General features: G+C 38.6%; 1 protein-coding gene across 2 annotated transcripts in view; it reads right to left on the reverse strand.

Annotated features, from left to right (window-relative positions):
- The window catches only part of AFG1L (AFG1 like ATPase), a 70,886-nt gene that overhangs the window by 21,800 nt on the left and 32,993 nt on the right, over window positions 1-16,093 (reverse strand). Inside the window, exons 7-8 of one of the 2 annotated variants that reach the window (XM_070953532.1) lie at window positions 12,761-12,819; window positions 2,615-2,697 (exon numbers count right to left, since the gene is read on the reverse strand). In XM_070953532.1, the coding sequence (XP_070809633.1) occupies window positions 2,615-2,697; window positions 12,761-12,819 (142 nt within the window). The remainder of the gene's footprint in view (window positions 1-2,614; window positions 2,698-12,760; window positions 12,820-16,093) is intronic. The other variant, XM_070953522.1, reaches the window with a different exon arrangement.

A 16,093-nucleotide genomic window follows, 5' to 3' on the forward strand; every position in this document is an offset into this window, starting at 1 on the left:
GCCGCAGGGATCGGTCCTCTCGCCCCTTCTGTTCAACATTTATGTGAAGCCACTGGGCGAGATCATCCGTGGCTTTGGGGTGAGATACCACCAGTACGCTGATGACACCCAGCTGTACATCTCCACCCCAGGCCACCCCAACGATGCCCTTGAAGTGATGTCCCAGTGCCTGGAGGCTGTGCGGATCTGGATGGGGAGGAACAGGCTCAGGCTCAACCCTTCCAAGACTGAGTGGCTGTGGCTCCCGGCATCCCGATATAGTCAGTTGACTCCATCACTGACTATTGGGGGCGAGTCTTTGGCCCCCACTGAAAGGGCTCGCAATCTGGGAGTCCTCCTGGATAGGCAGCTGTCTTTGGAGGAACATCTGACGGCTGTTACCAGGGGGACCTTTTATCAGGTTCGCCTGATTCGCCAGTTGCGGCCCTTTCTTGATCGGGATTCCCTGTGCACAGTCACTCACGCCCTCGTCACCTCTCGCCTTGACTACTGTAACGCTCTCTACATGGGGCTCCCCTTGAAGAGCACCCGGAGGCTCCAGCTGGTCCAGAATGCAGCAGCGCGGGTAGTGATGGGAGCAACATGGCGCTCCCATGTAACACCACTCCTGCGCGAGCTGCACTGGCTCCCGGTGGTCTTCCGGGTGCGCTTCAAGGTGTTGGTTATCACCTTTAAAGCGCTCCATGGCATAGGGCCTAGCTATCTCCGAGACCGCCTGCTGCTACCGATGACCTCCCATCGACCCGTGCGCTCCCACAGAGAGGGCCTCCTCAGGGTGCCATCAGCCAAACAATGTAGGCTGGTGGCCCCCAGGGGGAGGGCTTTCTCTGTGGGGGCTCCCACCCTCTGGAATCAGTTGCCCACGGAGATAAGAAGAATCCAGGACCTCAATGCCTTCCGTCGTTCCCTGAAAACCTATCTTTTTCAGCAAGCCGGGTTGGCTTAAGAAGAAATTTTTAAAATTTTTAAATCCTTTTAATTAGTCTGCGATTTTAATTTTTTGGGCCAAATTTTATATATATTTTTAAATGTTTTAATATTTGTATTCTATGTTTTTTATCTTGGCTGTACACCGCCCTGAGTCCTCAGGGAGAAGGGCGGTATATAAATTCGAAATTAAATTAAATTAAATTAAATTAAATAAAACTCATGATTGCTGGGAGTTGTAATCCCAACGTATCTGGAACAAAATACACATAAGAAATATATTTATTAAGAGTGCTACATTAAAATTAGCATTCTGTAATTCTTGCCTATGAAGTGGCATGCAATGCCGGTTCTATGTATTCTTTCTCCCAAGCATCTACAGTATATATCCTTCACTGTAGTAAAATGTAATCTAGCCTCAGCATATCTTAAAATGACTCCTTCCAAAAATCTGTTATGGGAAATCCATTGGTGGGCTAGATGGAAAGACAGGTTTTCTTCAACTTACAACAGTTCGTTTAGCGACTTCGATGTTACAACAGCACTGAAAAAAGTGACAGTTTTTCACATTTATAACCATTGCAGCATCCCTATGTTCATGTGATCAAAATTCAGACGCTTGGCAACTGACCCATACTTATGACGGTTGCCATGCCCTGGGGTCATGTGGTCACTTTTGCAACCTTCTGACAAGCAAAGTCAATGTGTAAACCAGATTCACTTAACAACCATTTTACTAACTTAACAATTACAGTGGTTTGCTTAATAGCTATGGCAAGAAAAGTTGTAAATGGGGCAAAACTCACTTAACAATTGTCTCGCTTAGCAACACAAATTTTGGACTCAATAATGGTCATAAGTCGAGGCCTACCTTTTTTAAAGGTACTTATTTATTGCTCACCAAAAATACAGATTTGTAGAATATTTAAATAGTAGTATAGATAGTCCAAAGGAAAGAATACAGAGTTGGATTAGGACTGCTCTTTTTACTAGTGGAGAACATTTTAAAATCCTTATAGTCGTATAAAACAATACCATAATAAAAGCCAGAAGATTTATTTTTCTATTGGCTTGATTAAAACCACTTTCCATTTCAGATGTTGGAACAACTTTATATCACATATACTTGTATTCCCAAATTGCTCTGAGGGTAAACTATCATTAGGGAAAGAAGAAATCAGAGCTATACAGATAAATTGTACTGATAGTTGTATTATAGCTTCATTTTTATCATTATCAGAAATACAGAATTCTGAAGTCAATCAACATCCTAGATACAAGCAGATCATCTGTCAAAATAAGACTAAGTTTTGAATCCCCAAATGTTAACACCAAATAGTAAATGAGCCCCTATTTATATAAATAATTACTTTACTACAATAAGGATTCTCGTTTATTTACCAGGGAATTGAACACTCTTTGCAAGAGGATATTCATTGCTTTATAGCCATCTGTCACTTCCATTCTGCAAGCACCATACCTCCCCCCACTTCTAATTAGCCTTAATTCAGTCACAGATTTGAAAAAGATGTTACTGGAGATACTGGAAATATTATCTGATGGTATGAGCAATGTCTTTAGGGCTTATAGCAGTTGACTATGGGACTGATTTGGTTCAGTTTTCCTCCCCCTCTAAAAGTTGCTGTGACTGTAATAAAATGCACAGTCAGTCATAGTTTCTACCTACAGATAGTACAGCTTTCCTGCAGCAGGCAGTGCACGCTTCCTGTAGTCAATTCCAGAATCCAGTTGGATGGTGTTGCAGTATTTCTGAGCAGAGAAACAAAAGAAAGGTGGCATTACTTCTCTTAGTCAGACGCTGCAGATGTAACTTTGCATTTGTTGTTCTCCCAACAACAACAAAAAAACCCTATGCGCAAAAATAAGCACTTATGTAACAGTACTGGCAAAAAAAAAAAGCGCATCTGAGGCAAATAACCTGTATAAATAAAACTTGCATATCTGAAACTTGCTCACAAAAGCATATATGGAATTCTTATGCTTTTTAAAATAATAGCTGACACCCCGGGGCTCTACGTTTATTACCAAAACAATAAAAGAAGTGCAATATCAAACATTCTTTTCTAAACAAAAAGCTGGTGTTTTCTTCAAAATTTAAATCCATGCCCCGATTTGTACTTCGTTGCGTATCTTCCTGCCATCTATTCTTTTTTTAACTTTTAAAAATAATACATCCAACAGAAACAACACATGTATTAATTGGGTCTCTCTTTGGGTAACTGACTTCTCCATCATAGGACTGATTAAAGCCTACAGGCATGATTGCATTCCATACTCACTAATCACCATCAGGGATTCCTAATCAGCAACTAAAGAACTTTTAACGGGAGTCTTTGTATTTTTCACCCTTAATTTTCAAAGCTACAATCCTAACACAGTTGGTTTACATTAAAATCTTGATATGATTGTATTTGATCTGTTAGTGTTAAAAGCCTACTCTTGTTCCCTCTGAATTGGTAGCATAGTCAGGTAGAGCTGCTTGTAGTGCCAAAGAAACAATTTCACTTTCACAGATATGAACTGTGACTTCTTACCTCATTTAGCCTCAAGGCTATGAATTATTCAGCTATTCAGATTATTGGGTGTTGGTTTACTACTTCTACTTAGCATAGTTGTGTATGTGTATCATTCAATCATATTCTAAAATTTAATTAGGATGGTTAAAAAAGTTCTCTCACACGCACCAAGCACATCCAAAAAATCTTTTTGTCTTTTCTTTTGAAAAATAAAACGTATTTATAAAGCTTTCCCTTCAGTTTCAGAAATAGTGTTATGTGGGTAACAAACACAGCGGTGTTTTAAGTTAATATTGCTAATATTGCTATTGAATGAATTTTTTCTCCATCAAATAGCAGTGGCTCTCAATGGATTACTTATTTTAAATGTGTTGGGACATTATGGGTAAGGGGTTTTAAATTGGGGGAAGCCAATATAAATTTAATTTTGTTTTTATAGTATTTTAATGTTTATATTGTATGTTTTTTTAATTTTGGCTGTTCACCGCCCCAAGTCCTTCGGGAGAGGGGGCGGTATAAAAATTTAAAAAATAAATAAATAAATAAATAAATAAATTAGTAGAAAACGAGTTAAGTCCCATCACAAAATCCACATTCCTGGTTATACTAACCATGCAGAAACATACACATCTTTCAGATATATCAACAGAAAGGTTTTCCTTTATTTTGCGATATATCAGATCTAGCAGTGATGTGGTATGATGTCTTGCTTCATCAAGGGAAAGACGACTTTTGATCTTCTCCTGAAGGATAGCATTCCTTCCATAATTACAATGAATAGACTTGCTCTAGATCAGGAGTCTGTAACCTTAAATACCCAGAGAGCCATTTGGCCCCGTTTCCCACAGAAAAGAAAACACTGGGAGCCACAAAACCCTTCCTGTGCCTGACTATTTCTTGAGCGGCCACAAAACTAGCATATGTAATTGAATTAAATGTTCTGTTTTCTTCTGAAACTTTTCTTTTCTTTGATTTATCCATGGTTGGCCTTCCGGGGGTTGAAAAGCTCAATTAACAGTGTGCCGGCGGGTGTTGCACGTTGGCAGTTGTGACACCTATTTTGAGTGACAGGGAGCCGCAGCAGAGGGGTGAAAGAGCCACATGTGGCTCCAGAGCCGCAGGTTGCTGACCCCTGCTCTAGATTGTGTCCCCGAGACTCTGCAATAAATATTCCCTAGATCAATGTTTTTCCAGCTTGGCAACTCTAAATATGTGGGCAGAGTCAAGTTTTCCAGAAGTGAACCAGCACACGATAACAGTGCTAGTACAGCAGTAGCACATCTATTATATTTCAAGAAAAAAAAATCAATAATGTTTTTACAGTTTTTCAAACACCCTCCAAAGAAGACTAGAAAACTTGCTGGCCAGTGATGCTTGATTTCTAAAAGTAGTAACAGGAAATATAGATAATGCAATAAATAAAATAAGAATTTAATTTACATCTTGCGGTACATTTTTCCATTAAATATATAAATCAGATTTGTCAAACTTCATTAAAAGGAAAGGACAGGGAACCTACTCCTCTAATGGACATTTTAGACTGGCCTAGAGTTCCCCTAACCTCTGACCATGGGCAATGTTAACTTGAACTTAATGTTAGATGTAAATCAACACATCAAGAAGGTTCAGGATATATGGGAAACACTGGAATTAAATGCCATGGGAAATTTACTAAATTTACTATCCTGTAAGCCAACAAGTATAGTTTTGGTTCTGGTTGGAAAAACAGCATTTGGGAGCTAATCTAAAGAAATGGCAACACATGAAATCCTATTCATGTAGATGGGTGTTCACTCCTATGATGGCACTTCCTCTTCCTTGTCTCCACTCTATTCCAGGGAAAACTATTTCCATTGAGGAGTTGACAAAATACCCTTGATTATAGTTTGTATAATGTACAAACACTATAGATTAAAATGGATGAAAATATATAGCAGAAAATGTAAACAACTATGTGAATCTTAAGAGAGCAAGACGTTGGTTCAATTTACATACAGTAAAAGCGTTAGAAAAAACATTATGCTCAATTGTGATTCAAATAGCTATTAAATTTCAAATGCATTTGATTTTTATATTATAAATGGCTGATATTTAAAAAATTCTTGCTCAAATTCCCAGCTAGTTGTAGCTCTAGTTATAAGACTGTGCTCTTGAAAGCTATCTTGAGCTCAATTATTTTTATATGATTTTAGGTAAGATTTCATAGGCCCTATAAAGAGTCAGCTTGATGACTGGATTAGACGCAGAGCTCAGAGATACCTCATTTTTGCTTCAGCAGCTAGATTTTTGGAACAGGGGAAATCCTGAAAAAAGTATCTCTATTGATGTTGTTTGACTGGTAAGTGACTGAAAGTTAGTGGTCATATGATTGTCAGGAGATAAATTTTCCTCCGATAACCAACCATTCCCAGATTCTTAGTGTAATTTTGGGTAGAGAAAAATCTGTTTATTTTCTGACACTATATATTGTCTTGAATATGGCTTATTGTATAAAAATAACATGCAAACATTCAAGTAAGCTGATTCAAACCACATCCTATTCAGGGGCAGGTTTCAAAACCTGTCGCTACCGGTTCACTCGTGGGTGTGCGCGCGCTCGTGCGTGCGACGCTTCTGTGCATGCACAGAAGCGTCCAGGAAGGTGGGCGGAGCCTCCCACCGCCGCTACCAGTTCGCCCGATCCGGGGCAAACCGGCAGCACCCCACCGCTGATCCTATTATACTTCCTGAGTTTTAAGTATTTCTGACCAAACAAATTGGATAAAAATTGGATAAAAAAACAAAATTCTATTGCAAACAAAAATATTTCTTCTATCGCTAGAATTGTTTAAATCATGTAAGCCTTGGAATGGAGGACTGCTGAAGGAAGTGGGACTTACAAATACTGTTCCTTCCTCTCTTTCACTAAGTAGTACATCCTGAGTAAACTATTAAGTACGATGATTTCCAAAGTGCAATAAGACTCTGCATCCAGTTGATTCCTTCCATTTCCCTTCACGTTTTGTGCTAGCTAATCTAATCCACTGTTTGCCTCATTGTCCGCCCTTCATATCTTTTACCAATTAATCTAACTCCTGAGAATCTTTCTTAAGTCTTCTCTTTCTTTTGGACTTAAAATATAACTGGTGGTCACACACTTCAATTCTACACATAGCAGACACTGTGCTAAAGCTCAGCCTGAGTGTATGTTGTGAGGTAAAATGCATCTTTTAATCTAATCAAAAGACCAAAGATTCTGATTTATGTGATAACCAAAGTCACAGAAAAACGATTATGTTATGCTTTGCTCATAGCAAACAATAGGAGAGTAGCAATATATTGTTTCCTCTTCATGCATTTGACCTTGTGATGACTGTGATGGATATAATTAAGGTAAAAGTTCTTTAAAATAAAGATTTTTCCCTTCTCAGGAGAACATACATCTCTGTAACAAAAACAACAACAACAACAAAAAAAAAAAACAGAAAAAGAAGAATCATCCAGCATTTTGTGAAATAAAAAACTTGGTCAAACTATTGTTCAATGTGCACTTAGTCTTTGTCTTCATGTTCTGATGTTGTTCAAACAGCAGACTTAAAAGAAAATAATGTCAATGAATCCTCCCAGGCACTATACATGACCTCTAGGGTAATTAGCAATCACTGAAAAGCAACAAGACTAAAATGTTCTATTCTTTATTACTGTCAGCTCTTATCTTGATCAGCATTTTAATAAAGATGGTTCGTTCCGAAGACAGTTCCATGAATCAGTCATAATTACATCCTGACACACAGTGAATAGTAAAGCAATACTAAATATCACTTCATCAACCTTTCTAACCTTTATGCAAGTATTAACAGTAAATAATTTTTACACAATCCAACAACAGAAAATCTGCATATATCTTAGCTTTGTACAGACTCTACCCCAAGTGAATTTCCTGTGACCTATACCAGCAAAAACACAATTGGGCATAATTATCCAAGCTTCAGAGATATTCAGGTGTTGCTTTTTTCAGAGTGTACAACTTCAAGTACAAAAGGCTACTTGTTCTATATAATAAGCCCTCAAAGGGTTAAATTAAACACTCGTTTCCTTTTCCTAACAACAGCAACTCTAAAGCATGGCAAGCTCATGCTGAAAAACTCATGGCATTCCTTAACGTAACTGTTTAGTTCTATATTTTGAATACCGGAAATCTAAAAAGGCATCCTAAATGGATTAAATCTTTGAGCTAAAATACACAGCAATCTGATTATTCTGTTTGCTAAGTTGCAGAGTTTGATGACAAAATGAAAAAGAATGAGTCCTCTAAGGGCTAATTAAATCATATTAGCATTTCTTGATATTTGCAGAAAGTTTTCAAATTGCTTGAACTATTGTTTAAACCACTGATTGATTTTTTCCTTATATATTAAAATAATACAGATCTTTACAAAATGAAAAAGGTTTCTTTTTCCAAAACAGTATTGTTCTCTGGAATCTCAGCTGAATATATTTAGCTTCTGAATTAGTTTCTAATTCTAATTGGATATTTTGCTAATTGTTCCTACATAGAAGCATATATTAATAGCAATTAATAAATTGACAAAGATTGTAAAATTTGCAATGTAAAAAAACAAAAAAAATGCAACTATAAGGTAGTTTATTTTTTCAAGATTTCTTGGGACCTTTTTTTTTGTTTAGGCACAACATGTAAATCAAATCTTGATCTTTGATGGGATATGTTGAATTATCGATATCCAATTCACATTTTTCACACAAGGAGCAAATAGAAATCTATTTTCAGATTTCTTAAAATTATTCAAATAAGTAGAAGTGAATATAGTCAATAGCATATGTTAGAATAAAACCGTCAGACATTAAAAGATATAAATACAGGTATGTAAATACACTATTCTGATGTACTTCTCCTTAGAATGAAATATTCTCACTAGATTTCCACTCTTTCAACTTGGATTTGCACTTTTCTGCATTGGTCTTTCCTTTTGCCAAAGATTCAAATAGGAAGGGTGGAAAAAAAGTGAAGAAAGATGTGTTGATTTTGGAAACTAGCTTTCCCACAATACAAAAGTGATTAAGATCTAAGCAAAGGCTAAGGATGGCTTATGCCTAACTCTGATGAGGTCCAGTACCTCATTACCCACAACTGAAAACTTCTGCTGCATTTTGTTTCAAGGGAATCCAAAAGTCCTTGCTGTAAAGCAGACTGGGAGGGGGGGGGGGTTGGGGGGGTGAACATGCATTCAGCTTTTCTGTATCACAACCATTATGAAAGAAGTATAAAACACTGCCTTTATGCTGCCAAGCCACAATGACTCCTCTTACATCAAAGCAGTTTTGCCACTTGGATTTGTTCCTTCCAAATTTATTCAAGCCAAGGGCAGGGAGACAACAATTCATACACACTAATTATACCTAATTATCTATTCCTCCCCCCCTCCCTCAACTTTCAACCACCGTTATTTGCTATTTGGGTTTCTCACAACCTCCTCTTGCCCTGTCCATCCAGCTCCCCAGTAAGTCTTTGAAGAAAACAGTTGTGGCTTTTTTGAATATTCACCACGTAAGGTTCAAACTATTCCCATTATTCTTAACACAATTTAGCTGCTAAATTTGAAGACTCTTTTTCTTAATTTGGAAATTTTTTAACAATTCTGCCTGAAGAAAATTGCCAATGATATGCTTTTCTTCTTCAGGAGCTTCTCTTCTCCTGATGCTTTCTTTTCATGAGCTCAATGAAATGTTTATTGGATTAATGTTCTTCTCTGTGGACCTTCCTGGAGCCTGTGATAAAGCCCTTACAAACTTTATTAACTGGCTGAGACGTTGGGGAATGGGCTATACAGAAAGATGGGGCTCAGCTTTATTTCACATTGTACTACAAGCAAAGAAAAGTGCCATATGCTAATTAAGCAAACACATCCCAATACCTGAAGAAAACACTATTAGGTAGCTGTTCCAAAATGTGCGTAACTTGTTTGAACCAAAGAGTTAATTTGCTGAAGCAGGATTAAAGGAGTCATTAATATTAAAATAAAAAGGGAAGAAAATGTTAAGAGTTTGCCGCAATTATTTTAACATTAGGTGACAATTTGTTTTGAAAAATGAAGAACGGTCAAACAATGGCCCGGGAAAAATAATTGGCACTTCCATACACACTTCCATACAGACGCAATTTACTTTTCTATAGTTTCAAAATAACTTCATTGAATCCAAATGTTTTAAAAACTGTTGCCTGGTTCTTGAATATTTAATTTGTTTTGTGGTTCTAGAAGAGACAAAATGAATAAATGCATTCAATGTGCTCTTGATTCCCATTCTATAGGAAACCTTTTAGAGGAGCAAATGAAAGTCTCGAGTTCTAATTTTGTAGGCTAAAGCATAGATGCTTTCAGACAAAATGCTTAAGATGAGATCACATTAAAAGCAGTCATAGAACAGGGCTATGTAGTGAACGTGGATCTAATTCAAAACCTATTCTAGCATTTTATTATATTCATGAGTGTATGCCTGCATGTGTATAGACACACAGAGCCTCCTTTTTTTATTATATTAAGCCCAGTGATTCCCAACAACGGAACTGCATTGTATATCCCAAAAGTAATCCATTTAATTAATACAGAGAAAAAAGAAAGACAGAGTCTACAACTGCCACAGCTTGGGAAAGAAAGACTTCTATTGAAGACTTGCTTGGCTTCTCACTAAGAAAGAAATCAAAAGGCCTAACATCTTCAGCACTGAAAAAGTCAATAGATAAGTGAAGACATCACAATATCAAAGACTTAATCCCAGGAATTCTGACTCAGGTGACAGCTTAGCAGAGGTCAGGGTGCTGACACTGACCACAAAAGCAACTTTAAACTATTCAGTGTACTGAAAGCTTCTAGGCTATCGCCGCCTTAGAACAGAATTAACTGACAAATCAGTTTAATCACCAAAATGACTTTTTTAAAGAAATCAGAAGAAACAAATTTGTTCAGCCTTACACAGGTGGCCCGACAAAGGCAGAACACATAATCAGAAACATTTTATATTTTCTCACTGGTGCTAAAAGATGCGATTTTGCCCTCAAATGGCTCAGAATTTGCCAGGGTATAGAGAGAACCATTCTTGACCTAACAGAACAGTAGTTAAATACATTTTATTATCACTAACAAGTTTGAGACCATAAAAACAATAATTTAGTAGGGATAAAGCCAGCACTGTTGAAAACAAGCCAGTAACCTAATCTAAAATTTATTCAAAGACAAGTTTCATAAAATGAAACACAATTGACTTCCAGGGAAATATGCAGCTGCATTACTACTACTTAAACGATAATAAGAGATGTAGGAGAAATTCAAGAATAGCCACAGCTCAAGTGAAATTAGGTCACTATACAGACCACAAAACATGAAATTTGAAGGAAAAAAAACCAGAGATGGTTTCTTTGGGCCCCACAAATGAAAGATGACAATTGACGTAATATGCTAACTCAGAAAATAGATGTCCCACTGATTTTAGCTAATACAAAAGTGGTTGCACGTTTGCAGACTTTAGCATCTTCTACGCAATTTCATGAATTTATATCATTCATAGAAATCATGTGTTGTTGATTACTTCGACTGTAGGAAAAGCTACGCACTTATTTAAAAATATTATCCCTTTAATTGCTTATTTTATATGGAGATGATTCAACAAAACAAAGCATTTTAAAATCTCATTAATTTTCAAAGAAAGGATTTAAATATATAAATGCAATGCCATTTCATGTATAATATTATTTACTAATATTTTTTGTATTGATCAAATGTATTGTACGCATATAAATACATACATACATACACACATACGATATACACATTTCATAGGCACTTTACTGAATATCAGAAGTGGGGGAAAAAACAATTTTCCCCCTACTGTAGTGAAATACTAGATTATTATAATAGGTACCAGCAATCAGTAACGAAAGAATCCAATGCAAGGTCTCTTAAACTTCTGTGAGACCCTGTTGAATTTACATTGAATTTTTATGAGGCCTCATTTAAATGAATTGGAACTAAATGTAGGTAGTTCTTGACTTGCAACCACAACTGAACCCAAAATTTCTGTTGTTAAGTGAGTTTTGTCCCATTTTACCTTTCTTAACACAGTTGTTAAGCGAATCACTCAAGTTGTTAAGTTAGAAACATGATTTTTAAGTGAATCTAGCTTCCACACTGGCTTTGCTTGTCAGGACGTCACAAAAGGTGGTCACATGACTTCAGAACACTGCAGCCGTCATAAATACATGCCAGTTGCCAAGCTTCCAGATTTTGATCACATGACCATGGGGAAGCTGCAATGGTCGTAATGGTCACTAAAACGAATGGTTGTAAGTTGAGGACTATCTGTACCTGTTCTGATGTAAATTTCCCCTTCTCATTCCTGGTAGTCTTTTTAAACATAGAAATAGCCAATGAAATTTGGGAAGCCGCCATCTAGCCATGCATCAAACCAACCCCAGAGTTATATAAATTATTTCCCCCTAGTTTCTTTTGCATTTAACAAGAAAACATGGATTTAAGGAACTATATTCACTATAGTAATTTTTAAAAAGTTAGTTCTCCAGCAAAAAAAAAAATTGAAAAATGCCATGTTAACAAAAATAAATGCTTCAAGGGTATTATATTATTTTTATCAGAAAGATCATCTGATCCCATCAAAGGAATAATGACTTATTAAATTATGGAAATACACATTGATGTCTAAATTAACGTCCCCTTTTAAAAGTAATACACAGATTTATACCACATAAAAAAATGTGAGTTTCTCAATGTATAGAATTTATATTTTCATTTTACAAGAAATCAAAAAGAGAAGATATTTAGTAAAATGGGATTGAAATTATGATTCATACATACACAATTCTTGATATTCATTTTTGTTCATTTTATCATATTAAAGTTTAATAGTGATTTTTACTCTGCCAAAGTAATATAATACATTCAATTTTTTTACTAGTAAAGTTATACTTGAAAATTTTATCTCTTATAGCTCCTCGTTTATTCATCTATATTTTACTTTTTATTCCTTCTTCTGGGTTTTTCATGCTTGCATATATATTTTATTTTTATTTATTTATTTATTTTGTCAAGCATATATAAGATAATAGGTAAAAGTATAAACATAATTTGAATACATGAAAAGAGTAAGTAAAAAGGAATATTAGGACAGGGATGGTAGGCACATTGGTGCACTTATGCACGCCCCTTATCAAACAGAAAACACAATAAGATCTTCCCTAATGCTTAATAACTTTTTAAAAAATAATTATTTAAAAATATATTTATTACCTTTAGTACAGCAATAAATGGCACAAAGTTAACTCTCTGGAGCCCATTTTTATAGAGATCTGAAAGAAAACATATTGTATTACCTTTGCTATGTCCTTTTCCTAAAATTCTCTATTATTATATTGCTTATGCTGAAGGACCAAAAAGAGATAAAATAAATTGTTAATTTCACTCCAATCTAAAAATGATATAATTAACAGAAGCATTATATCAACTTCAATACAATTACTAATACTATAAATGTATCAGAGACGGATAGGGAGATACTGTCACATACAAGAAAATAAAAGTTATTGTTTCCACAAAGTACACAGTAAATTTTCCTTAAAAACAGAAAATGTAATTGTATTTACTGTACATTCTTATCATTGCCTTATTTTGTAGCATTTTTTTTTTGCAAAAATGCTACAAACAAATAAATAATTAAAATGGCATGTACCATTGTACTGTAATAGCACAATCTTTGGCATTCAGAAAGCAAATCTGGTAATTCTGTCTCCATCCAAGGCATCTGTCTCTACCCATGCCTTGGATGGAGACAAAATGACCAGGCTCCTATTACAGATGCAGCCAGCATCCACATACAGGACGTATAAATTAACTTTTCCAGCCAAACATCCCAAAGACCAAACATTACTATAAGAATAAATATGCCAAAAAGGCAAATTCGAACAGGTAATAATAAAATATAAAATACACTTTGTAAGTCTTATCTGCAATCCCACAGAAAAATACAAGTAATTCAAACTGGCCAATAAAAATAAAAAAAACAAAAAAGGGAAATTACACAGCTACTTACTGCAGGTAGTCCTCTACTTATGACCAGAATGGACATTGTCTTACCTGAACATCCCTTTTCTGGGTGCTGCGACTACAATCCATGGCTGGGTTTATTCTTCAAGTCTTGACAGGAACTGAGTGAAAACTTTCTTTCTTCGTGCTTCAACCACACCCACTTGACCTCTGACACTCCAGTCTTTGTCACGAAGGAGCGGTCCACCTAAGGTACGAGATGCTTCACAGATAAACAGCAACAACAGACACCCAGGTCACCCCAGGTTCGGAGCAGGAGGCCGAAAGGGAGGGAATGGATTGTAGTCGCAGCGCCCAGAAAAGGGACGTTCAGGTAAGACAACGTCCGTTTTCCAGTGCGCTGCTCCTACAATCCATGGCTGGGATATACCCAAACCCAAACCTCCTGGGCGGGAGGCAGACTGTTCCCAGAATCCAGGTCCACATGTACACACTGCAACACCCTCCGCCCAAACGAAGCCTCGGCCGAGACGTAAGCGTCTATCTTGTAATGACGAATAAAGGTCGAAATAGACGACCATGTGGCAGCACAAAGATATCCGAGACAGAGGCCTGAGTAGCCCAAGCAGCCATGGTAGCTGTGCTACGGGTGGAATGTGGCAGAATCCTGCCCAGTAGGGGCTTGGCTTTGAGTTCATACGCTGTCGAAATGCAGGCCTTAATCCACCGCCCCACCGTGGAGGCGGAAACCTTCTGACCAATGGAGGCTGGATGGAATGAGACCAGAAGGGCCTCGGTCCATCTGAAGGAAGCTGTACGACGAATTTAACGCCGAAGAGCACGCCGCACATCCAGCGTGTGCCAGTGTGCCTCACGTTGGTGACAAGGAGACAGGCAAAAGTCCGGCAAGATGAGCTCCTGGGCCCAGTGAAACCAGGAGTTCACCTTGGGCGTGAACATAGGGTCCAATCTGAGGACCACTCTGTTGGTATGAAATATGCAGAGGTCCTTCCTGATGGATAAAGCTGTGAGCTCCGAAACCCTCCTGGCCGATGTAATGGCCAGGAGGAAGGCAACCTTGAATGACAGGAACTTGAGAGCGACGGATCCCAATGGCTCAAATGGTGGCAACGTGAGCGCTTGAAGGACCAGTGGGAGATCCCAGGACAGGTATCGATGAACTGTAGGCAGGCGTAAATTCGTGGCGCCATGGAGGAACCCCCGAATCCAAGGATGGTGTGACAATGATTGATAAGGTGAGCACATGAGAATGGTGGACAAAGCAGCGGTTTGTCTTCGCAAGGTGGAGAGAGCCAAACCCCTGTTCAGACCAGCCTGGAGAAATTCGAGGATGTCTGGGACATCAGCTGATGTAGGGTCGACATGGTGCTTGGAGCACCAGGCGCAGAACGCCTTCCAAGAAGCTTCGTAAATGCAGGATGTTGACGGCCAACTAGAAGCCTGGATAGTCCCAATCACCTTGTCCAAAAGGCGGTCCCTCCTCAGGATGACCCTCTCAAGTGCCAGATGGCCAACTGGAGCCACTGTGGCTCTGGATGGCATATGGCCCCCTGGCACAGAGCGATTCGATGTGGAGTAATCACCCAAGTACGAGCAACAGAGAGCGCCACAAGATCGGTGAACCACGGACGGTGTGGCCAATTGGAAGCCACCAGAAGTACTTCAGCCTTTTCGATAAGCAACTTTTGAATGACTTTCGGGATGAGGGGAATCGGGGGGATCGCATACAGCAGGCCTGGGGGCCAACAACAGCAAAGGGTATTGCAGTCCTCCACCAACGGGTTCGGATAACGAGACACGAACCGAGGAAGTTGAGAGTTTAACTGGCTGGCGAACATGTCAATGACTGGAGTCCTGAACAGTCCTGAATGAGTTCCCGAAACAAAAGAGGGTGAAGCTGCCATTCCACAGGGTCGATCTGCTCCCTGCTGAGCCAGTCCGCACGAACGTTGATGACGCCGGAAATGTGGTCTGCTTTGATTGAAAGAGTGTAACGTTCCGCCCAACTCAACAACCTCTCCACCTCTAGAATCAATGACCGGGACCGCATGCCCCCCTCCTGGTTCACATGCACCTTGGCCGATATATTGACCATGAGGATTAATACATGATGTCCTTCCAAGACAGGACAAAATTGATGAAGAGCTAGCCGAATCGCCCTCAGCTCTAGTAAGTTTATGCTGTTCCGTCATTCGGCTGGAGACCATGGCCCTGCACTACCTGATTGAGAAGGTGCGCGCCCCAGCCATGAAGGCTGGCGTCGGAAGTCAGTACCAGTCGGTCTGGCTCTAGAAAGTAACACCCCAGCAGCAGGGCTGGTGAGGTCCACCAGCGAAGCGAGAGGCAAATCTGTGGAGGTAAGGTCACCCTGTGTGTTGAGTTGCTGCGTCCCATCCGCTGAAATGGAAGGAGGAACCACTGCAATGGGCGAGTCTGTCTGCAAGCCCAGAGGATGATGGCAAACATGACAACATCTTCCCCAGCAGCTGTGACAGGAGCAACAAGGGAACAGATCTCTGAGCAAGCACTTGATTCACCATTTCGTTGAGACTCTGGACT

This window comes from Pituophis catenifer, unplaced genomic scaffold, assembly GCF_029215685.1.
Source record: "Pituophis catenifer annectens isolate HBS135680 unplaced genomic scaffold, rPitCat1.0.hap2 SCAF_1, whole genome shotgun sequence".
NCBI lineage: Eukaryota > Metazoa > Chordata > Lepidosauria > Squamata > Colubridae > Pituophis > Pituophis catenifer.